The 26,490-nt window shown below is 39.4% G+C and overlaps 1 protein-coding gene across 1 annotated transcript in view; it reads right to left on the bottom strand.

Moving 5' to 3' along the window:
• The window catches only part of LOC150091724 (uncharacterized), a 515,450-nt gene that overhangs the window by 132,407 nt on the left and 356,553 nt on the right, over positions 1-26,490 (bottom strand). Inside the window, exon 13 of the mRNA XM_090369463.1 lies at positions 25,234-25,285. Within this exon, the coding sequence (XP_090225589.1) occupies positions 25,234-25,285 (52 nt within the window). The remainder of the gene's footprint in view (positions 1-25,233; positions 25,286-26,490) is intronic.

The raw sequence follows: 26,490 nt of genomic DNA on the forward strand, positions 1-26,490 counted from the left end.
TACTCTAGGTGTGGCCTGACCATTGCCTTATACAAGGGAATAATCACCTCCTTATCCCTGCTAGAAAAATTCCTATATATCATTGACAATACACCATGAGCTACTCTTGCAGCTCGTCTGCACTGCTCAGAGAACTTCATATCTGCCTGCACCACCACCCCCAGGTCCCTTTCATTCTCTACCACTGTCAGTGTAGTACCACAGAGTTGATACGTTGCTCTGGGGTTGCTGTTTCCCATATGTAGTACTTTACATTTGTCAATGTTAAACTTCATTTGCCACCTCGAAGCCCATCTGCTCAACCTTTCCAAATCCTGTTGCAGCAGCATAGTGTCAGTAGTGTCCTTGACAACCCTGCCAACCTTCGTATCGTCTGCAAACTTGGACATTAAGCCTGATATACCATCATCAATATCATTTATAAATACAGAAAACAATAAAGGCCCCAATACTGAACCCTGAGGGACTCCACTAATAACATTAGTCCACGATGAGCAGTGTCCATTGATTACCACTCTCTGTCTTCTCCCCCTCAACCACCCCTTTATCCATAGCAGCAACTTGCCTCCAATGCCACACTGCTCCAATTTGTGCAGCAGTCTTCCATGTGCAACAGTATCAAAAGCCTTTCTAAGATCCAAGTATATAATATCAAAGTTATTCCCTGCATCCAGTTCTTTTGTGACTGCATCATAGTATCCAATCAAATTGGTCAGGCAAGACTTCCCCTTAACAAAACCATGCTGTGTCCTAGCTATAACTGAAGTCTTGTCTAGATGATCCTGCAGTGCTTCTTTCACCAGTGCCTCCATTAATTTTCCGGGAACAGAAGTTAAACTCACAGGTCTATAATTACTTGTGTCAGCCTTTGATCCCCCTTTGTGAAGTGGGGTCACATTTGCACATCTCCAGTCAATGGGTACCTCCCCTGAGTCCAAGGAAGCTCTCATAATTATGGCTAAGGGTTTGCTTACCTCCTTTGCTGCCTCCTTTAATATAACTGGATAGATCCCATCCACCCCAGGTGCCTTTCTTGTGTTTATCTTCAACAATTTCTCCTCCACTTTGCTCTCAGTTATTACAAGATTCTCTAGCTTACTGCTAGAGTTGAATACACCTCTGGCATTCCCCTCGCTGAATAACTCCTCATGTGTGAATGTCGATGCAAAATATTCATTTAGTTTTTTAGCTACCCGAGCAGGGTCATCAACAGTTGACCCATCGATCTCAAGAGGACCAATCTGATTCATCCCCTTCCTTCTAGAGTTTACATAAGTAAAGAACTCTTTGCTGTTTTTCTTCGCATCCCTTGCCAAGGATCTCTCGTAATCTGCCTTCGCCTGCCTAACCTCCTTTGTAACTTGGTTACAGATCAACTTGTATCTATCATAGGCGTCCGTGTCACGTGTTAATTTGTATGTATCCCATGCATTTTTCTTCTCTGCCATATGCCTTATTAGTTCATCTGACAACCATTTAGGCCTAAACCTTGAACAATATTTCTTAGTTGGTATGTAAAGCCTAGTAGCTTCCACAATAAGTTCTTTGAATGCTTCCCATTTTGAATTTGCTGTTGGCAATATCATCAGTTGATCCCACTGTATAGAATTTAAATACTGTCTCAGTCCATTGTAGTCGCCTTTACGAAAGCAATACCCCTTCCCTTTACCCCTAATGGTAGTTACCTCTTTGAGTAACTCCCACTTCAGCACACTGTGATCACTGCCACCAAGTGGTTCATTTATCTGCAGATTCTTAATGCATGAAGAATCACTACTGATAATCAAATCAAGAGTATTACTCCCTCTAGTTGCCTCCCGAACATGCTGATGTAGAAAACAATCATCCAATAAATCCACAAAAGCCTTGCTACTGTGTGAGTGACCAGCCCCCAAATTCCAGTCAATATCTGGGAAATTAAAATCCCCCATTATAAGACTCTCTGATTTACTGGCCCACTCTATTTCTCCGAACAGTTTCTTATTATACTCATCAGAGTCATTAGGCCTATAGCACACTCCTACTCTCAATTTTGATCTCCCAATGCTTATGTCACACCAAACTGACTCGACACTGCACTGTCCAGCGATGTCGACTGGCTTCACTTCCTTGGATTTTATGTGTTTTTTAACTAATAGCATAACCCCTCCTCCCTTCCTATCCTGTCTATCCTTTCTGTAGACATTGTACTCCCCAAATTCCAGTTCTGCATTTCTTATATCTGTGTGACACCACGTCTCTGAAATCCCCACAATATCTGCCTTTGATGTTTTGAGCAATACCTCAAATTCATCAAATTTATTTACTAAACTCCTAGCATTGGTGTACACACAAGTATACATGCACCTGTTCTTTTTCTTAGCTACCCTAACACAACCCATGTGTTTACTTGTACCCCAATGATTCCCAGCAGTCTCTGAAATATCCTGCATCTTATTTTCCAGGCTGCGGCTCATTCCAATAGAAGCAGTGCAAGAATCACTTTCACCTCTGCCAGTGGCTACTGTTAATCTATTAGTCCTTGTATCCCCCCAATCTAGCAGTTTTCCGACCCACCTAACATTGCCTCGATAGCATCAGCAAACATTCTTGCACCCTTTCTATTTAAGTGTATCCCATCCCTGTAGAAGCAGTCTCTCCTGTTAACAAGTACAGACCAGGCTGAAAAAAATTCTACCCCTTGAGCCCTGCACAATCTTTCCAGGGCCGAATTGATTGACAGGGCTCTCATCATATACTCCCTCCTATCGTGTCTGGGCAGAATTGCAGACACTTTCAATGTCAACCCTAATTCACGGCTTTTTTTCATCAGTGACCTGTACTTGTCAAGTAATTCCGCCGGTCTCCTACTCTTAATGTCATTAGTGCCAACGTGTACAACTATATCACCTTTTGTGCCCTTAAAAGATGATATCCGCTCTACAATGTCATCAACTTTTGCCCCTGGCAGACATACCCTGGTCCTATTCCACCTATCCTTTTTACAAAGCATGTTTCCCGTTTCCCTGACAATAGAGTCACCAACAACTACTAGTTCCTTTGGGACCAGCGCATTCTGCCTTGGGGGTTGCCGCTGTGTTCCGCGATGACCAAGTGCAAGCTCTGGCATTGGTGTGGGCAGCTGAGAGCTTGATGGGCCCCTCACTTGTAATCCTTCGAGGGCATCCACAAAAGCCACCCTATCTATCATAGGCTTCATGGAAGCCTATGATAGATATAAGCTGGTCTGTAACCAAGTCACAAAGGAGATTAGGCAGGCAAAGACAGATTATGAGGAAAGCCTCGGAAAAGGATGCAAAGAAAAACATAAAAGAATTCTTTACCTATGTAAACTCTAGAAGGAAAGGGATGAATCAGATTGGTCCACTGGATATTGATGGTTCAACAGTTGAGGATCCTGCTCAGGTAGCTAACAAACAAAACTAGTATTTTGCATCTACATTTACACATGAGAAGTTATTCAGGAAGGGGAATGCCAGAGGTGAAGTAAACTCTGGCAGTGAGCTAGATGATTTTGTAATAACTGAGAGGGAAGTGGAGGAGAAATTGTTGAGGATAAACATAAAAAAGGCACCCGGGGAGGATGGGATCTATCCAGTTATATTAAAGGAGGCAGCAAAGGAAGTAAGCAAACCCTTAGCCATAATTATGAGAGCTTCTTTGGACTCAGGGAGAGGTACCCATAGACTGGAGATGTGCAAATGTGACCCCAATTCACAAAGGAGGATCAAAGGCTGACACAAGTAATTATCGACCTGTGAGCTTAACTTCTGTTCCAGGAAAATTAATGGAGGCACTGGTTAAAGAAGCATTGCAGGATCATCTAGACAAGACTTCAGTTATAGTTTGGACACAGCATGGTTTTGTTAAGGGAAAAGCTTGCCTGACCAATTTGATTGGATACTATGATGCAGTCACAAAAGAACTGGATGCAGGGAATAACTTTGATATTATATATTTGGATCTTAGAAAGGCTTTTGATACTGTTACACATGGAAGACTGCTGCACAAATTGGAGCAGTGTGGCATTGGAGGCAAATTGCTTCTATGGATAAAGGGATGGTTGAGGGGGAGAAGACAGAGAGTGGTAATCAATGGACACTGCTCATCGTGGACTAATGTTATTAGTGGAGTCCCTCAGGGTTCAGTGTTAGGTCCATTATTGTTTTCTGTATTTATAAATGATACTGATGATGGTATATCAAGCTTAATGTCCAAGTTTGCACACGATACAAAGGTCGGCAGGGTTGTTAAGGACACTACTGGCACTATGCTGCTGCAACAGGATCTGGATAGGTTGAGCAGATAGATAGGCTGAGAGGTGGCAAATGAAGTTTAACATTGACAAAGGTAAAGTAGTACATATGGGGAAACAGTAACCCACAGCAACGTATCAACTCTGTGGTATTACACTGACAGTGGTAGAGAACGATGATGATGATGTGGCGCCTACGTAGCCAGGTGGGCAGGAGCGGCAGAGCGTAGCACACGCTTCTTGATTAGACAGGGGTTCGAGCCCGTGACCACCAAATACGGAGGATGCGGAAAGGTCGGGGAATGACCACCGCATATCCCCGCAGCAATATGGCCTTAGTTGCTAATGCTTCTAAAAACCAAATAACAAACAAAACAAAACGTAGAAAATGAAAAGGACCTGGGGGTAATTGTGCAGGCAGATATGAAGCTCTCTGAGCAGTGCAGATGAGCTGCAAGAGTACTCATGGTGTCTTGTCAATGATGTACAGGAATTTTTCTAGCAGGGATAAGGAGGTGATTATTCTCTTGTATAAGGCAATCGTCAGGCCACACCTTGAGTACTGTATACAGGTCTGGAGGCCTCATTTCAAGAAGGATGTAGAGCTGCTGGAACGAGTACAGAGAAGGGCAACAAGATTAGTGAATGGAACAAAGGGTTGCTCTGACGAAGAAAGGCTTAAGTTTTTCAAATTACGGTGTCTGGAGACTAGGCACCTGCCAGGTGATCTGACTGAGGTGTATAAAGCCTTGAATGGCTTGAGCATGCTTAATGCTGATGGGATTCTTCCTCTTGCTCAGAATAATCACCTGAGAGGGCATAAATTCAAATTGAGGAAAGCCAGATATGCGGAAATTTGCCTTTATCCAGCGGATAGTTGGTTGGTGGAACAGACTTCCATCTCTTGTTGTGGAAGTTGATAGCCTAGATAAATTTAAGGCTCAGCTGGACAGGTATTTTGAACGAACGGATGGTGAAATGGGAGTGGTTTTTTTTTTTTTTTTTTTTTTGGCTGATGCTGCATAAGCTTGCTTTCTTACATCATATGCCTCTACTAATTCTAATGGGATTATGATGTCCTTATCTCTACTAGCAATTGTTTGATAAAACATTGATAGCACAACATGGGCCTTCCTTGCAACCTATCTACAATGCTTGGAGAACTTCATGTCTGACCATATTGTAACATCCAAGTCCCTTTCCTCCACTGCCAGCTTTAGTTCAACTCCACCAAGTGTATAAGTTATTTTTGGGTTGCTATTCCCCAGGTGCAATACCTTACAATTTGTATAACTGATGTCGATGGATTAAAGCACAGCTGCCATTTTTCTGATCATCCCTGAAATCTGTCTAGGTCACTCTGAAGAAGCTCTGCTTGGTGGTGTTCATTAACTACTCTACCGATTTTTATATCATATGCAAATTTAGACATCATGTCCTCTATCCCTTCATCAATATCATGTTATGAAAATCAAAATCATAATACTGATCCTTTGAGGAACCCCACTTCGTACGTCAACCCAATCTGAGGAATAACCATTTATCACAACCCTATGCCTCCTGCCCTGAAGCCATCCCAGCTATCCATCTAAGGATTTTCCCTGTGATTACAACTTGTTCCAGCTTATAAAGTAACTGCTCATGTGGGACTGAGTCAAATGCTTTGCTGAAATTCACATAAGCTATTCAGAATTATTTCCTAAGTCCAACTCTTGAATGACCCTGCCAAAATAGCTAACCAAATTAGTTAAACATGATTTTCCCTTTAGAAAAACAATGCCGAGTATCCTTCAGAATTCCATTTCTATCTAAATGATCTTGAATTCCACCCTTGATCACTGTCTCACCCCAATGATTTTCTATGATTTTCTTCAAGATTTTCCCTACTACTGAAGTTGGACTGACAGGCCGGTAATTTCCCACTTTACTCTTAGAACCACCATCATGTATTGGAGATACATTGGCACTCCCAAGTCCAGTGATGCTCTCATAAATTAGCCTCAATGCCATCAACCTCAGGAGCCTTACTGCGATCGAAAGTTCTTTCATTAAATAAACGTGAAATTTCAACATCATGAATTACATTTTTTTCCACTTCACTCTCATAATATCTCATTAACACAAAGGGTTTTTCTTCTGTTAATATCGATCCAAAGTAGCTGTTGAGTCTGCAAATTCAGCTGGGGTATCTAATACTATCCCACGTCCACTTCATAAGGGTCCGATCTGGTTTGTCCTTCTCTTCTTTGCATTTATATATGTGAAGAATTCCTTATCCACACTCTTTGCAGCGATTTCTTATAATCTGCTTTGCCAGCCTAACCTCTTCTGTGGCACTATTACAGATCAATTTGTAGCTGTTATAGGCTTCAGTACTTTTTATTGATCTGTAACTTTTCCATGCTGTCTTTTTCTGCTTAAGTAATATGGCAACTTCCTTATTCATCCAACTTGGAATCTTCCTTGTGGAGTATTTTTTTTAATGGTATATACACATTCAAGGCTTCTGTGATTAATGTTTTAAAGGTATACTATAATTCATTGTATTTGCTCTCTGTGCGATATCTATTCATTTAATAGAGGCCATGTAACACCTTAAGGCATCGTAATTTCCTTTTCTGAAATTTTAACCTATTCCTTTGCCTTTAACTACTTTTTTTTTTTTTTTTTATGTAAACCCCAAACACGAGAGGTATTATAACCTATAGTACTTAGTACCGTGCTTGGGTTGGAGGTTGAGAAGACAAAAGAAGATATTTGTTGACATTGGACTTGAACTTCTGTAGACTGTCATTTTCAGGAAATACGTATGAAGGAAGGTTGTTCCAGAAAACGGCAGATGAATGAATAAATGAGGAAGATGAAAAGTTGGTTCTATGAGTTTGAAGTTGGACAGTAAATGGATGTTGTCTGGTGGCGGCACGTGTTCAGACTGTTTTGAAAGAGAGAGCGGGAATTATAGAAGCCAATTCAGAAGAACAGTGCCCATGGAAGTATCTGTAGAAGAGGCATGCAGCAGAAACAGTACGTCTATGAGAAAGCGAGTGGAGAGACTCTGTTAGAGATGAATCATTAATTAACCTAACTGCCCTCTTCTGAATGGAATCAAGCAGCCTGAGAGAGATTTTTCGGGCACCACCCCAGATGTGGGAATAATATTCCATGGCAGCGCGGATTTGTGATTTATACAGAGTGAGCAGCTGTTTGGAAGAAAAGTAACGCCGAGAGCGAAAGAGAAAACCAAGTTTTTTGGCTGCAGAGGAAGCAATATTTGTAATGTGTTGTGCCAAGAGAGATTAGAAGTCAGGGTAATCCCCAAAAGAGATATATCATTTTGCCTAGAAATCGGAGTGTCACAAGACTGAGTTTTAGAAGGGTTGAAATCAACTAAGTTGTCTTTGCCCCACTGGAGAATTACTTGAAGATCAGTATTAGGGAATTGGTAGCAGATTTTCGAGAAGTTGAAGCTGATTGAGCAGGACAAGGTTTCTCAAAATGGAAAGTAGAATGCAATGTGCTATCATCAGCAAAACTATGGATAGGATTTCCAGTCAATGGAAGAAGTTAATTAATATACATGAGGAAAAGAGTGGGGGAAAGAACTGAACCTTGGGGGACACCGGCATTAGTGGAGAAGTTAGAAGACAGAGAGCTATCTACCATTACCCTCTGTGAGCGATCAGAGAGAAAACTGGATAACCAATTACTAAAAACAGTTGGCAGTTGGTACTGCTATCTCCTTCTCTCTCTCTTCATTGTTCACCGTTGAAATCCGTGATGACTTCCTGCTACTGGTTCCTGTACTGTCAGCCCTATTATGCCATCTGGTTCATGGGTGATGATGAGGTCTAGAATATTATTTTCCTTAACATGCTAATACAAATAGCAATCATCTAGTTGATTTAAAAATTTTGTCTCCACATCGAGTTTTCTTCACATTTGCTCCAATCAATTAGAGGCAAATTAAAATCACCCATAATAAGACACTGATGCTTACTTGCCCATTCCATTTGCACGTAGAGGCTCTCATCATAATCATCTGGCCTGTAGATTACTCCCATTCTCATTATACCTTTGCTTCCGACAATCTCACACCATACAGATTCTATAGTACCATGTGAAATGTCTGAATCCGTGATAGGTTTCATCACACTCAGGCTTCTTTTGCTAAGAAGCACGACCCCTTCTATCTTCCCTATCCTTCATAAATACATTACACATACCGTACTGAAGCTCTTCGTTCCCTATCTCCGGGTGGCACCACATTTCTGTAAGCCCTATTATGTCAGCATTACTTGTCTTAACCAGCAGTTCGAATTCACTCATTTTATTGACAACACTTCTGACATTACTGTATAAACAATTAAGACTATAGTTAACTAACATACCCCTTAAAATATTTAAGCTCACTTTCCTGATATAAGCTACCTGTTCATTTGAAATGTTTCTTCCCTCAGAACATCCTGCTGTTATGTTCTGCTGCGGTAACAAACAAGAACTCTGGAGATAAGTGCAAGTGTTACTTTTGACCAATATTATCAGATAAACGCATATCTATATTACTCTTTCCCCCCCCCAAACTAACAGTTTCCCTGAACCTTTAAGGTATACTCAATAATACTGGCAAAAATTATTGCACCACCTTTGTTTAAACATATCCCACCCCTACAAAACAGATTCCTTCTGCCTACAAGTGTGGGCCAAGCTGATAGAAATTTCCCCCCAAAAGTCTTGCAGAGTCCTTCATGTCTTGAGTTAATCCACAATGCTTTCAGCATATAATCCATCCTATCAGAATTGTAGACAGACAGTGTGACCTAACTCGCAGCATTTCTTCAGCATGGTCCTATATTACTAAATCTAACAAATTGTCAGATTGTGTATGCTTAACGTCATTAGTCCCCAATGAATAATAATGTTCTCTTTACCCCACTTAATATCTGACAGTTTGTTGGTGACATCATTAATAGTTGCTCCTGGCAGACATACGCTGGTTCTAGTCTACCTATCCTTATTACAAAAGATATTTCCCATTTCTCTGAAAATGGAGTCTCCTAATAGAACTAAGCCCGTTTGAACCAGAATAGTTTGCACTTGGTTTATCTGTTCTGGGGCCCCGAATTGGGAGTACATCACTTGGTAGGTTACTAGAGTCTTGAGTTCCTGACGAGCTCCCAGTTAAATTATTCTTGAGGGCTGGCACCCATTTTTTGAGTGGCTCAAATTGTTTTAGCAATGCACCAAATTTTAACTTAAGATCAGTAAACTCCTTACAATGGTGAAAAAGAAAAGAATCTCCAGGCGAGTTATGATTATCTAGGTCAACCTTGGAATACATGCCACAGGTTTTGCAAGGGATAAAATCATTACTCACCCAGAAATCGCCATCAGCTATTTCCGTGAGTCATGGTACCCTCTGACGAAGTGTTCAAGGCGGATCTTGTAACAACCATTGGAAAATTTATTAAATATTAAAAAAAGAAACTTTCAAAAAATTATATTTATAATATTAAAAAACTCAAACTATTAGAGGGAAAAAAAAAAAACTTATCAAAATAAACTTTACAATATACTAAATAACCTCTGAAATCCTGCTCTAATCCCATCTTATCTATGCTTCTTTGCTATTGCTATGAAGAGCACCACAAGGCACATCTGCTCACCAAGAATGGCAGCAGTTGAATGTCAGCATATACAACTATAAAATCACTGTTCTAATGCTTATTAAGAAAATCCTTTTGTACAAAGTTCCAGTGGCAAAGATAAAAATTTTCCCTGTGGGCATCTTCTGTTTACTGATTCTTTCTCCTACCGAAACCTCATTCATACTATCATTTTCCTAGTTTTGAAATACTCTCACATTCTGTTTATAGAGATCAACAGGACAATTCACTTCTCTAATTCTGTAAGAACACTCTTTCATTTCATCATATTATTATTATTTCAAGGAAGCCTGAAGCTTATGCTGCACCAGCCAACAAAAAAAAAAAAAAAAAAAAGAAATTCCCAAGTTACCCTGTGTGTGTGTGTGTGTGTGTGTGTGTGTGTGTGTGTGTGTGTGTGTGTGTGTGTGTGTGTGTGTGTGTGTGTGTGTGTCAGAAGTAGAAGGGAATCACCAAGAAAAGAATGATGATATCCAGCTCAGGACCCTGGGTGTGCCAAGCCCATACTAACCAGAGGTGAGCCCCTAACACACCCCTGAACTCAATGAATATCTCCAAAGAATACTTTTCAAGAGACATCTGAACTGTTAAGAACACCTTACCCAAAGCATTTTCAGCAGAATGACCCTCAGTCAATGCTGACTCTCAGAATTCACACCTGTTTGCTAATAATACTTATATATAATCTCTCAATCAAAATTCATTCAAAATTTTTTTCAATATAGGCAATAATGCTATGAATCTACAGGATGATGGATAGCTATACTCAGATCCCTTTCATTAATATTCTGATCTGAGCAGCTTTTCAATCATCAGTAAAAAAATTCTTCTTTAGACACTGATTATACATTTCCAATAACAAGTCTGTTATTTTTTCTGCAAATTTCTTAATAATTTCAGCTTCAATCAGATCCAGTCCAAGTGCTCTGCCACTTTGAGTATCATATAATGCAGTTTTTAATTCAACCTGACCAAACTCTCTTTTCCTTTCATCACTCACCTACAATTTATTTTGTGTCCTTATTATAGTCTGTATTTCATTATTCAATTCCTCATTATCATCAGGAAATAAAACTCTTAACAACGCAATCAGTCTTGCCAAATGTCAGCTGTAGGCCCATTAGTTTTCACTATAGTATAACTTAAAGTGTATATTCTCATTTTATCACACAAAATTTTATATGGAATTCCCCAAGGTTCATTATTATCCTGTATCTTAACAAACTGCTGCCAAGAATCTTTCTAACTTTTATATAAATATATAATTATTATATTCTTTTTTCTTATGCTTATGTAATTTCAAATCCCATATTTCTCCTTCACTATGGCTTCTCCTGGCATGCTATAATTGACATATGGCCTTAAAAACTTCCTTCCTCGTTACAGTCAACAAACTAGAACACCAGGGCACATTTCAAACAAAGCCCTGCCTCCAGCGCATAAACTTTGTAAGGAGAATTTTTGTGTCTTAATTGTGGTAAACAGATATCTTGAAAGTTCAAAGCATATAAGTTAGTGTTAATAGATAATTTTCTTAGTTTTATAATTAACTTATAACTTTACACGCGTAATGGTATCGTAGCAACTTGATAATGTACACATAATGTATACTCAATAACGTAATACATATAATAAAATCAATATTGTAATATATATATATATATTTAATAATGTACACTTGATAGCATAATATTTATTAATTCTGCATAACTAGTACATAGTATTATTATTACATTGAAGAATATTACTTTAGTGTAGTATTCTCAATAAATCTGAATTTGAATGGAAATCATGCTTCAGACCAGAGATTCAAAGTAAAGGGCCCAAAGTAGTGGGAGTGTTACGGCTCACAGAAGAACTGAGGTGGCAAGGGGGTTGTCCTCCAAATCACAGTCTCATGAAATGTACTACTTGTTTGATGCTTGAGGATCTATCTGGAATGGGACATCATACAGCCAAGGGTAATAATGTCTTTGTGAGTGTTCGATATAAAAAAATGTGAGGATATTAGGTGTCAACTCAGAGTTCTGATGGGTGTTTAGGAGAGCTTGAAGAACAGGGTGAATGCCATCAGAGAAATTAAGTTGGGGGGCCTGATCAAGCTCTCAGCTGCACAGCTCAATGCCAGATGTTGTATTTGCGAATCAGGCAACACCCAAGGCAGAATGTGCTGGCCTAACAGGAGGTAGCTATTGTTGGTGATTCTACTATCAGGAAATAACACTGTGGAAAAAGAGTACATCTGCCAGGAGAAAAAGTTGACATTGTAGAGCAGGTTTCACTTTAAAGGGCACAAGAGGTAATACTGTTGGTACTAATGACATTAAGAGTAGATCTTCAGACTTACTTAACAAGTACAAGTCAATGTTGAAATAAAGGTGCAAGTTAGGGTAAATTTGAAAGTGTCTGCAATTCTGACCAGAAATAATAGGAGAGAGTATATGACGAGAGCCTTGTCAATCAATTCAGCCCTAGAGAGAGAGAGAGAGAGAGAGTTTGTTTGTTTGTTTGTTTGTTATTTGGTTTTTAGGAGCATTAGCAACTAAGGCCATATTGCTCCGGGATATGTGGTGGTCATTCCCTGACCTTTCCGCATTCTCCTATTTGGTGGTGACGGGTTCGAACCCCGGTCTAATCAAGAAGCGTGTGCTATGCACTGCTGCTCCTTCCCACCTGGCTACGGAGGCGCCGCGAGAGAGAGAGAGAGAGAGAGACTGTACAAGGCTCATGAGGTAGAACTTTTCTCAGCATGGTCTGTTCTTGTTAATAGGAGATACTGCTTCTACAAGGATGGGATACATTTAAATAGAAAGTGTGAAAGTATATTTGCAGAAACTATTGAGGCAGCGTTAGGTAGGTCAGAGAACTGCCAGCTTGGGGGGAATACACAGACTAAAAGATTAACAATAACTGCAGGCAGAGATAAAAGTTATTCTTGCACTGCTTCTATTGGGACATACAGCAGGCCAGAAAGTGAGGTACTGGGTTTTTCAAGGTCTGCTATGGGTCACCATGGAACGTGGAAATGCATGGAACAGCAAGAACAGGTGCCTGTACACCAATGCTAGGAGAAGAGTAAATAAATATGATGAATTTGAAGTGCTGATAAAGTCATCAAATGTATACATTGTGGGGATATCAGAGACATGGTGTCATTCAGATATAAGGGATGCAGAATTTGAATATCGGGAGTACAATGTATTTAGAAAGGACAGACAGAACAGGGGTTATGCTATTAGTTAAGAAGCACACAAAATCGAAGGTGGTGCATCCAGTCGACATTGTTTGACAGTGCAGTGTTGAGTCAGTTTTGTGTGACTTAAGTACTGGGAAAACAAAAATGAGAGTAGGAGTGTGTTATTAACCTAATGACTCTGATGAGAACAAAGAACAGCTATGCAGAGAAATAGAGTGGGCCAGTAAATCAGAATGCATTGGAATGGGAGATTTTAATTTTCCGGATATTGGAAGTTAAAATCTCACACAATAGCAAGACATTTATCAATTTTTTTAGATTGATAAATGTAAAACAGTCATCTAAAAAAATTTATCAATTTATGCCTGTTTTACAATACTCTTCATCTTCATGCATTAAGAATCTCCAGATAAAAAACTAAATAGGTGGCAGTGATCACAGTGTATTCATGTGGGATTTAGATAAACATGTAACTACCATCAATGGCAAAGGAAAGAATTTTTGCTTTCATAAAGGAGACTACAGTGATCTCAGACAGTTTTTTAATTCTATACAGTGGGACCAACTAATGTTACCAATAACAAATTCTAAATGGGAAGCATTTGATGAAATAATCAGAGAAGCTACTAGGCTTTTCATACCAACTAAGAAATGCTGTTCAAGACTTAGATATAAATGGATGTCAAACGAACTAGTGACATATGTGGCAAAGAAGAAAAATGTATGGTATGCATATAAATTATCAGGTGACAGAGAAACATATGCTAGGTATAAACTAGTCGGCAATTGAGACACAAAGGCAGTCAAGGCAGATTATGAGAAATCTCTGGTAAATAATGTCAAGAAATGCATCAAAGACTTCTTTACTTCTATTAATAGTAGATGGAAGAGTTGAATCATATTGGTCGACTTGATTTTGATGATTTAACCATTGATAATCCTGCTCAGATTGCTGACAGGCTGAATAAGCATTTTGCCTCTACATTAACACATGAGGAATTCCTTAGGGAAGGGGATGTCAGAAGTTTATCAAACTATATCAGGGAGCAAAATGATTCTGTGATAACTGAGAAGAAAGTGGAAGAAAAATTGTTGAAGATAAACATAACAAAGGCAGCCCTAGGGTGGATGTGATCTATCTAGTTATATTAAGGGAGGTAACAAGGATGCAAGCAAACCCTTAGCCATAATTATGATATCATATTTAGATTCAGGAGAAGTCCCTATGGACTGGAGATGTGCAAATGTAATATCTCCAAATCACAAAGAAGATTAAAGGGTAATATGAGTAATTAAAGACTTCTTTCCAGGGAAATTATAGTCACTGGTTAAACAAATAATGCAGAATCATCTAGACAGGAGTGCAGTTATACTTCAGTAAGGGGGAGATCTTGTTGGACAGATTTGATTAGATACTATGATGCAGTGACAAAGAAACTAGATACAAAAAAAAAAAAAAAAAAATTTTTGATATCATATACTTGGATTAGTAGTGGCATTTGATGCAAAAAAGCAAGTGTATGAGCGCATATGCAGCATCAGCAAAAAAATCACACCATTCCCTCCAAATGCCTGTCCAATTCCTCCTTAAATTTATTTAACCTATCAACTTCCACAATGACAGATGGAAGTTTGTTCCAGCAATTAACCACCCGCTGGCTAAAGGCAAATTTCCGCAAATCATCTATTCTACATCTGTCTTTTCTTAATTTGAATTTATGCCCCCTTAGGTTCATAATCTGAACAAGTGGAAGGATCCCATCAGAATTCAGTGTACTCAATCCATTCAAGGCCTTATACACCTCAATCAGATCACTGTACAGGTGCCTAGTCTCCAGCCACTGCAATTTGCAGAACTTAAGCCTCTCTTGGTAAGAGGATCCCTTCATTCCCCTCACCAATCTTGTTGCCCTTCTCTGTACAAGCAAATCTACATCCTTCCTAAAATGAGGCCTCCAGACCTGTACCCAGTACTCAAGGCACAGCCTGACCATTGCCTTATACAGAGGGACAATCACCTCCTTCTCCCTGCTACTAAAATTCCTATATAACATTGACAAAACCCCATGACCTGCCCGCCCTGGCAGCCTGTCTGCATTGCTCAGAAAACTTCATATCTGACTGCACAATTACTCCCAGGTCTTTTTCATTTTCTACCACCTTAAGTGTAGTACAACACAGTACGTTGGTACGTTTCTCTGGGGTTACTTCTACCGATATGCAGTACTTTGCATTTGTCAAGGTTAAACTTTAGTTGCCACTTCTTAGCCCATCTGCCCAAATTATCTAGATCCTGTTACAGTAGCACACTGCAATTACTGTCATTAACAACCGTGCCAACCTTTGTATCATCTGCAAATTTCGACACTAAGCCTGATATACCTTCATTAATATCACTGATAAATATACAAAACAACAGAGGAACCAAGACCGAACCCTGTGGGACTCCACTAATAACATTAGTCCACGAAGAGCAGCACCCATTAATTACCACCCTCTGTCTTCTCCCACTCAACTATCCTTTTATCCACTGTAACAACTTACCCGTAATACTATTCTGCTTCAATTTTTACAATAGTCGTCCATGCGCAACAGTGTCAAAAGCTTTCCTGAAATCCAAATATATGATATCAAAATTATTTTTTGCATCCAGTTCCTTTGTAACTACATCACAATATCCTATCAAATTTGTCAGACAAGACTTTTCATTAACAAACCCATGCTGTGTCTGAATTATTTCTGCAGTCTTGTCTAAATGATCCTGCAATGCATCTTTAACCAGTGACTCCATTATTTTACCCAGAACAGAAGTTAAACTAACTGCTCTGTAATTACTCATGTCAACCTTCGATCCCCCTTTGTGAATTGGGGATACATTTGCACATCTCCAGTCCCTGAGTCCAAGGATGCTCTCATAATTATGGCTAAGGGTCTGCTTAGTTGCTTTGCCGCTATCCTTTAATATAGCTGGATAGATCCCATCCACCCCAGGTGCCTTTCTTATGTTTAACTTCAACAATTTCTCCTCCACTTTGCTCTCAGTTATTACAAAATCATTAAGCACCCTGCTACAATTTGATAACCTTCTTCCATTTTCAAACCTTAATAACTCATGTGTGAATGTAGATGCAAAATACTCATTCAGTTTGTTTGCTATCTGAGCAGGATCATCAACCCTCGAACCATCGATATCAAGTGGACCAATCAGATTCATCCCCTTCCTTTTAGAGTTTATATAAGTAAAGAAATCCTTGCTGTTTTTCTTAGCATCTTTTGCCAAAGATTTCTCGTAATCTTCCTTTGCCTGCATAACCTCCTTTGTGACCTGATTACAGACTAGCTTATATCTGCCATAGGCTTCTGAGTCGCTTGATAATTTATATGTACAAATTGGAGCACTGTGGCACCATGCATTTTTCTTCTCTGTTACGAGTCTGATTAGTTCATTAGATAACCATTTTGGCCTAAACCCTGAACAATATTTCTTAATAGGTATGAAACTTTTAGTAGCATCCACGATTAATTCCTTGAATGTTTCCCACTTAGAATTTTCTGTTGGTAATGTCATCAGTTGATCCCACTGTACAGAATTTAAAAACTGTCTGAGACCACTGTACTCACCTTTATGGAAGCAAAAACCCTTTCCTTTACTCCTGATGGTAATTAAATCTTTAAATAAATCCCACATCAGTACACTGTGATCACTGCCACCTAGTGGTTCCTTTATCTGCAAATTCTTAATACACGAATGATCACTGCTGATAACCAGATCAAAAGTATTACCCTCTCTGGTTGCCTCTCGAACATGCTGCTGCAGAAAACAATCATCCAATAAATCCACAAAAGTCTTACTAGTGTGTGAGTGACCAAGCCTCAAGTTCCAGTCAATATCTGGGAAGTTAAAATCCGCCATTATAAGACATTCTGATTTACTAGTCCACTCTATTTCTCTCTACAATTGTTCGTTGTACTCATTCGAGTCATTAGGCCTATAACACACTCCTACTCTTATTTTTGCTTTCGCAGTGCTTATGTCACACCAAACTGACTCAACAGTGCACTGTTCATCTATATCAACTGGATAAAGTTCTTTTGATTTTATGTTTTTCTTAATTAACAGCATAACACCTCCTCCCTTCCTATCCTGTCATTTCTGTACACATCGTACTCCTTAATTTCCAGGATTTCAGTAAAGCTTTTGATACTGTTGGACATATACATCTACTGTACAAATTGGAGCACTGTGGCACTAAGGGATGGTTGAGTGGGAGAAGGCAGAGAGTGTTCTTTATGGACTAATGTCATTAGCGGAGTCCCACAAGATTTAGGCCCAGCACTGAATCTTGTGTGACTTGTTTTCTCTGTTGCCATAGTTTGTCTGATCCTGTTGCAGTGGCATACCTTCATAAACCCCCTGTCCAAATTTGCAGTTGATACAATGCTTGAAAAGGGAATTTATGAAGGTATGCTACTGTAACAGGATTTTAAAAAATTAGGCAGATGAGTTGAGAAATGGCAATTGAAATTTAACATTGATAAATGCAAAGTACTGCACATGGGTAACAGTAATCGCATATCAACTGTGTTGTACTACACTCAGGGTAGTAGAAAATGAAAGACCTTGAAAGTTGTTTGTTGTTTGTTATTTGGTTTTTAGGAGCATTAGCAACTAAGGCCATATTACTCCGGGATATGCGGTGGTCATTCCCTGACCTTTCCGCATCCTCTGTATTTGGTGGTGACGGGCTCGAACCCAGCTCTAATCAAGAAGCGTGTGCTATGCACTGCTGCTCCTTCCCACCTGGCTACGGAAGCGCCTCAGAAATGAAGGAAACAACATCGACACAACAATGGAAACAAAAATGGTACAGAGGTACTTTATTCATGATATAGATGCATCACTGCGAAAGATGGAACAAAGGGAAGAGGTGGTCCTCAATAGGACATATGGCCACCCCTAATGTTGATGCAGGCTTTTGCACCGCCTGTCCATACTTAGAACAATGTTGTTGATAAGTTCTTGCAGTTACATTGTCCATTCCTCTCAGCGCCATCTTCAGCTGGTGAACATTTTCTGGTCGGTGTGGATGTGCTGCAAGGTGTCTCCCTGGAGCGTCCCATAAGTGTTCTATGGGATTTAGATCGGTGGAACGGGCAGGCCAGTCGATACGAACAATGTCCTCACTTTCCAAAAGCATATCAACAGCTGCAGTGCGATAGGGTGTGATGTTATCATCCATAAACATGAACTCGGGGCCAATGGAACCTCGGAACAGACACACATGGGGAAGGATTACCCCAGTACAGTAGCGTGCACCAGTTACAGTATCCTTCCAGTATCTGGAGTTGTGCATGTCCATCCAAGATAACGCCTCCCCAAACGAGAAAACCTAGACTGCCATATCAATCCTTTTCAGTGATGTTTGAGGGGTGATATCGTGTGCCAACCTCTCACCAGATTAGCTGACGTCCAGAATGCAGCTGAGACTGAATTTACTCTCATCAGTAAAGAGTACCTTACCCTATTGTGCTGCTGTCCAGTCCTTATGTTCTATGCACCACTGTAAATGGTGTCTCCGATGGGCAGGTGTTAAAGGGACACAGTGACTGGCCGTCAGGCAAACAGTCCACCTTTGTGGAGTCGCTTGGCCACAGTAAACCGAGATATCCTGTGTCCTGTGCAGCTGGTTTGCAATGGATCCCACTGTCTGGTGTCGGTCCGTCTTGGCCTGTAGTAGGAGTATATAGCAGTCATTACCAGCCATTGTTTTTCGTGGACGACCACCACTGGTCCTTCGAACAGCTGTATCTGTCATTCTGAAGGCTGACCACGCACATGAGATGATGCTACGGGCAATACTCCTGCACTTCGACCTTCCCAATTATTCGACGCCAGGTAAAGTCATCCAGATGTTGTCTACTGGCCATTTCATTGTCTGTAGCACTGTATGAAACCAATCGAACTTCTGTAACAATCGTGCTCACCATTCGGTAATTTGCACATAACTGCTGAACTGCTGCTTTTATCTGTTTTGAGTCTCTCATCATGATTCAAATTTTTGCATGTGCACCAGCTTTCTACTGAACAGCCACAGTTATGCGAATCACCACAGGCTGTTTCGTCTGGTTTTGTGGTTGTAACCTTTAGAAATAGTGTTGGTCCTTAAGTTTTGCACACCAGTGTATTAGCCATAAACAGTCCATAAAGGCACCTGGGGCAGATGGAATCTATCCAGTTATAATGAAGGAGGCAGCAAGGTAAGTAAGCACACCCTTAGCCATAATTATGAGAGCATCATTAGACTCAGGGGAGGTCCCCATGACCTGGAGATGTGCAAATGTATCCCCAATTCACAACGGGGGTTCAAAGGGTGACACAAATAATTACAGACCTGTTAGTTTAACTTCTGTTCCAGGGAAAATAATGGAGTCACTGATTAAAGAGGTGATACAGGATCACATAGACAAGACAGCCATAATAGCTCAGACACAGCATGGTTTAGTTAATGGACAGTCTTGTCTGACCAATTTGATTGGATACTACGATGTGGTCACAAAGTAACTGGATGTAAAAAATAAGTTTGATATCATATTTTTGGAGTTCAGGAAAGCTTTTGATACTGTAGCACATGGAAGGCTGCTGTACAAATTGGAGTGGTATGGCATTAAGGGCAAGTTATTGCAATGGATAAAGGGATTGAGTGGGAGACAGCAGAGAGCGGTAATAAATGGAGACTGCCCTAAGTGGACTAATGCTATTAGTGGAGTACCTCCAGGGTTCGGTGCTGGGCCCATTGTTGTTTTGTGTGTTTATCAATATCTCTGAAGGTATATCAGGCTTAATGTCCAAGTTTGCAGATGGCACAAAGGTTGGCAGGGTTGTTAATGACAGTAAAGATAGTATGCTACTAAAACAGGATCTAGAAAAATTAGGCAGATGGGCTGAGGAGTGGCAACTGAAGTTTAACATTGACAAATGCAAAGTACTCCATATGGGTAGCAGTAACCCAAGAGAAACGTACCAACTCTGTGGTACTAGACTCAGGGAGGTGAAGAATGAAAAAACCTGGGGGTAACTGTGCAGTCCGATATGAAGTTCTCTGAGCAGTGCAGATGGGCTGCCAGAGCAGGTCATGGAGTTTTGTCATGGATATATAGGAATTTTGCTAGCAGCGACAAGGAGGTTATTATCCCTTTGTATAAGGCAATAGTCAGGCCACACCTTGAGTACTGTATACAGGTCTGGAGGCCTCATATTAGGAAGGATGTAATAGTGTTGCTAGAACGAGTACAGAGAAGGGCAACAAGATTGGTGAGAGGAACAAAGGGGTGTGCTTAAGAAGAAAGGCTTAAGTTCTGAGGGGCTCACATCTGGTAAGTATGGGCTTGGCACACCCAGGGTTCTGAGCTGGATATCATCATTCTTCTCTTTCTTGGTGATTTCCTTCTACTTTTGTCTCTCAGGGGTAACTCGGGAATTTTTTTTTTTTGGCTGGTGCAGCATAAGCCTCAGGCTTCCTTGCACCATATAGCTAATAATAATAATAATAAGTTGCAGCATCTGGAGACTGGCACCTGCAAGGTAAACTGATTGAGGTGTATAAGGCCTTGAATGGTCTGAGCAGGTTCAATGCTGATGGGATACTTCTGCTTACTCAGATTAAGAGCGTGAGGGGGCATAGATTCAAATTGAGGAAAGACAGTTGTAGAATAGATGTGCGGAAGTTTGTCTTTAGCCAGCGGGTAGTTGATTGCTAGAACAGACTTCCATCTGTTGTTGTGGAAATGATTGCTTAAATAAATTTAAGGCTGAACTAGACAAACATTTGGAGTGACCAGATGGGTGAAATGGGAAGTTTTTTTTTTTTTTTTTTTTTGGCTGATGCTATATAAGCTTGCTTTCTTGCATCGTATGCCTCAACTAATGCTAATGTTTAACATCTCATATTGTCTTTTATATTCTACATATTCTCTCTCTAATAGAATGGCCGTAAGGTCAATCATTAGTCTAAACGTACAGTAGGCTGATTTTCATTAGGAAATAAACATGACCTGCCCTGGTAAAGTGCCAGGAGAGGATAGAGACAATGTCTATAAGATGGTCTATAACTGGTCATCTTATAAGTCTATAAGATGACCAGTTAATGTAAACTCTTTGCTGGTTCATTAATAACCTATGTATATTTCCTGGTACTTCAATAATCCACGGGAATGTTTGCTTTTCCACAATCACTTTCTTTGTCACTACAACTTCATCACCATATACATACTTCTTTGAAAAACCTGTTGAATTCAAATTCTTCTCCAAGAGCTGCTCTAGAAAGTCTAGTTTTTGATAGGGATTGTTCAATAGGTTAAACTGACAAATAAGAACCAGGTTTCTTTGGAATTTCAGTATTTAAACCAAATTTCTTCTTGCAACTCTGAATTTACTTATTATTGCTCTTGTTTCAGTTTCAATAAGAACACCACAATTTCTAATACTCTTACATTCTTAACTTTTTACTTGTTTCAACATAGGACTTGCTTCTTTTAAAACCTTTTCCTGTACTTCATCACTAGAGATAATTTTTCCTTCCTGTGCTCATAATAATATTGTAGGATTCTCTTTAACAACTTATATCTTATCAATCTTACCTTCAAATCCGTTATCCAAATTATTTTGCAATACTGATAAATAAAATTCCTTAGTCATGCTTATACCATGACAATACTGTATTCGTTCCCTCAAAAGTATGTTGTCCATATATATATCTTTATAGCCTTTTCTTAAGCATAATCCACATCTTCAAGAATGTTTATCATTGCAGCTCTAAAAACTTTATTCTTATCATAAAAAAATAAAATAGAAATTTTATTTTCGTTTTTTTTCTTGTTGCAACTTTCATTGTGAGACTCAATACAGCCCTTGCAATCTGAAACTAACTCTTGCAGTAACTGCTTTTGTGTCCTTTCTCTTTCTTCTTCATATTTCCTTCCGTGTACTGTACTTTTCACTGGTTTTCCAGGTACATTTTCACCTTCAACAGAGATAGGGGAGTCTATATTCATCCCCTCTATGAAACTGAAATTCTTAGATGGGACGAACGGTTCTGCTGGCACACTCCCGAGCCATTTCCGGTCTTCATGCACATGTGGAGGATAATTCCTGTGCTCCTACAGTAACACGTGCCCTTAGCCATGATCCTGCGGATGTTATTCAAGGAGGTGCCATGACAGTCAAGTTCATTGTTGATAAGGGAGGCAGTCACCTTTGAAAGCTAAGGTGTTGCTTGATCACTTTATGGCTTTTAATTTGTAATATTTCTTATATATTTTAATTTTATAAATTTTAATTCTATCTATCATTTTTACATCAAAATTTTATTTTAGTATTTTATTTTTATTCCATTTTAATTTATGTTAATAAAGTTTGAGTCATATACAGTTGGTGCATTTTATTGAAGTTATTATGAGCTGTATCATTACAATGAATGCTTAATTCTGGCATTGACCATATCAAGAATAAAAGAAATTTATTTATTTATTTACACCGAATGTGAATATTTGGGCTTATGTGGGACCATGTGACAATATATTTTCACAGGAGAGAAGGCTATCAGCTAGTAAAGTGTATCTGGACAATCAAATAAATATAAGGGAGAAACGGTTAGCGTGAGTGAATGAGAAGGTGAAAATGAACATCAAGAAAATAAAAGCCAAGTTAATTATATGACAGATTCGTGACATGATACATGCTACTTTTTACCAAAAACCTTTAAAGTAATGAAAAATATTACAGAAAATTATAAGTGGTTTTAGTATATTAAAAATATATATTTTTAATATACTAAATTTAACCCTATTTCATTATAAAGATAGATATTTATGGTTTAGTTTCATGCAAAGATAGGAATACATTAAATTGCTATCAAAATAACTGAAAAGTTCTTCTCTGATTTAAATTAAATTGGCAAAATAAAAAAAAAATACAGTCCATTCCGGTTATTTGGGACACATCGGGACTAGTTCATTTTGGCCCGATTAAGCGGCTGCCCCAATTACCCGAAGTTTCACGTAAATAGTTAAAAATACAATTTACCCCCCCCCCCCTTTTACAATTAGTTCACTGTACAATCAAATCACGTTACGATGAACTCACCACAGTAAAGTACTGTTCACTATACGATGTTCAGTAAGCGCCGGTCATTCTGATCACGTTTGTGAACTGAATTTTAATTCTATTACACAGCGATTCTAATTAGCGAAAATAGGAGGAATATTATCCACAGGCTATAAAAGCAAAGATATATTAAGCACAAATTTACCCTTTATTACCTTACCAATTAAAAAATACGTGAAAATCGGAATAATCAATACGTACTGTAATATGTACATACTAACTAAACTAGTTGACATTTCTGTTCACTGATATTTGTGGGTGGGGTTTAAAATTTTAAACAGTAAAAAGATAAGCAATCCATAACAAAGAACACGGCGCGCACACACACACACACAAATTGCAAGTAACATGATACGCGCAAGTGAGAACGGAGTTACGAGTAATGAGTTACAAAGTTTTAAAAATAGGAATGAAGAGAAGATCTAAAAATAAATTTTTTTATTTGATTGAAGATTTCATGGAAGTGTAAACACATTTCACCATAATAACCCACAGAATTCCAGCTGTTGGTATTATCACAAATTCAATAAGATCGAGTTTACTGTCCGTTTATGATAGATTTCACTAACAGAAAAGCCCAATACACAGGTGACTGCTAATTGTTTTATGGTTGTGACCTCCAGAATTTCGACCGAACCACGTCGTACCGTCAGAGACAATCGTAGGGTAATCTCCAGTGCTGCGGTCTCCTGCCCCGATTAAAAGGCATGCTGTCCCAATTAAGCGAAGTAAACCCTGGCTATTTTCTCGATTGGTTTCTGTTTTTTTAAGATTTGCCCCAAATAAACGGCTGCCCCGATTAACTGGTGGCCCAAATAACCGGAATCCACTGTAATAATAAAAAAATAATATATACAGAGTGATTCACTACCAGTGTGACAAACTTGCAGGAGGTGTAGGGGACACAAACACGAATCGGAATCACATAGCATTGCAGGGTCCGAAATGCCTTCGTCATGCGGTAGAGGATGTTGAACGGGAGGTCACGTGAACAGCGATCCCGCTGGAAGTCAGCATTTGCGAACCGTTTCTGTTGAAGAAACCTAGTAGCAAAAGTCCTCCAGAGTGAATAATCTGCAGGCTCCAATGATTGGACGCTTTGCAGATGGTATGAACTCATTTGGTTTGTTGACAGTATCCTCCATACGGTGGATTGGGAAATACCCAATCGTTGGCCTATTGCTCAAGTACTCGTACTCGGATTGCCTTCTGCAAGATGTAGGACATTCTCCTCATTGTCTGGTGTCCTCGTCATTTGCTCTCGATTTATGGTACCTCTCGTGAAACAACCAGTCTCACGTAACCTTCTGTGCACACGTGCGAAAATTGTATGATGATGTTGTTGTTATTTGGTTTTTAGGAGCAGTAGCAACTAAGGCTATATTGCTCCAGGGAAATGCGGTGGTCATTCCCTGACCTTTCCGCATCCTCTGGTATTTGGTGGCTCACGGGCTCGAACCCCGGTCTAATCAAGAAGCATGTGCTATGCACTGCTGCTCCTGCCCACCTGGCTACGGAGGCACCCTTCGTATGATGAGGAGCACGCTTCTGCAGGAAACGTTCCTGGTACAAGCGCAGAGCGGTGCGCCTGTTACAGTCCGCAGCTCCATATGTGAGGTGCATGTCGGCCAGTTCATCGTTTGAATACTCGTCCATCCTACTGCCTCGGGAACCGGTTCACAAATGCTGACTTCCAGCAGGATCACTGTTCATGCGACCTCCCGTTCAACGTCCTCTACCACATGACAAAGGCATTTCGGACCCTGCAATGCTATACGATTCCAATTCATCTTTGTGCCCCCTACACCTCCTGCAAGTTTGTCGCACTGGTAGTGAATCACCCTGTATATATATATAGCAAAGGATCTAGATAAAATGGGCATGAAAAATTCAGAGATGTAAAATTACCACTGTTACCTCTAACAACTATGTTTAAACTTAAATAAAATAAACTTACTGGTTTCAATACATTATCCAAGCTGATTCCTACATATGCCAATCTTTGCTTCCTGTAATATGAATATTTTTATGTGAATCCCAGTAATGTGTCAATTTACATATAATCAAGGCTCAATTAAAAAAGTCATATACTATTTATGTAAAAGATACCTTGTACCCTCTATAATAAATAACATCAAATTTGACAGCATAAATTAAATGTCATTTTATATACAATCACATGCAGTACTGTCATATTTTTTAAAGTTATGAATGGCATCGTGAAAATATCCCTTACATTTAGAGGGACCAGTGACCTGTTTAACATTTTAAAACTGTTTAAAATGTCAGTTGCTAAACAGTCCCATGGACTCCTCCCCATTGAACATAGGGAATGCATGATGTATAGGGGATAAAAATACCCTATGCATCAAGGCATCATGAATAGGCAAATTAATATAACAAACATATCTGTGAAAGAGCACAAATTCCCCAAACCTTCTTAATTCATTTCAAATACAGTAAACCCCCGCTATTTGCGGGGGTTTACTGTATTTGTATTCGCGGTTTTGAGGTTGCTGATTTAATATGAAATGAAACCTAAAAAAAAAAAAAATGTGAATTTTAAAGCGCCATGAACATTTTTGGCCATAAAAAACATGGGCATGGCTAAAATCATCTTTCAGTCAAAACAGCACTCAGTGGGTGGGGGGAGAGGGGTGAGAAGAGAGAAGTGCCAATGTATTGCCAATACATAAAGGCTTCTTAGTATGAATTTGGTATATACAAGCTGGTTAGTCTGACTTCAATGGTAGGGAAAATCTGGAGGTAATGATTAAGAACGTAATCCCAAAACAGCACTCTGAAAGACACACAACATGGTTTTGTTAAGGGAAAATCATATTTATTTAACCTGATAAGCTATTTTGACAAAGTTACTTGTGAGCTGGATGTAGGGAATAATTTGATGTAGTTTATTTGGATTTTAGCAAAGTATCTGATTCAGTCCCTCATGAGAGATTACTGTATAAGCTGGAACATGTTGGGATTACTGGAAAGATTCTAAGATGGATTGAAGGGTGGCTGCAGGGCAAAAGGTTGTGATTAATTGATATTCTTCAGCTTGGTGTAAAGTCAGGAGCAGGGTCCCCCAAAACAACTGTTGTTTCTGATTTTCATAAATGACATTGACGAAGGGATAGAGGGCATGATATTAAAATTTGCAGACAATGTAAAGATTGGGAGAGTTGTTAACATTCATTTTCAAGCAGTGTTC

The sequence above is a fragment of the Mastigoproctus giganteus genome, chromosome 1 (assembly GCF_048544385.1).
Source record: "Mastigoproctus giganteus isolate SK-2022 chromosome 1, ASM4854438v1, whole genome shotgun sequence".
NCBI lineage: Eukaryota > Metazoa > Arthropoda > Arachnida > Uropygi > Thelyphonidae > Mastigoproctus > Mastigoproctus giganteus.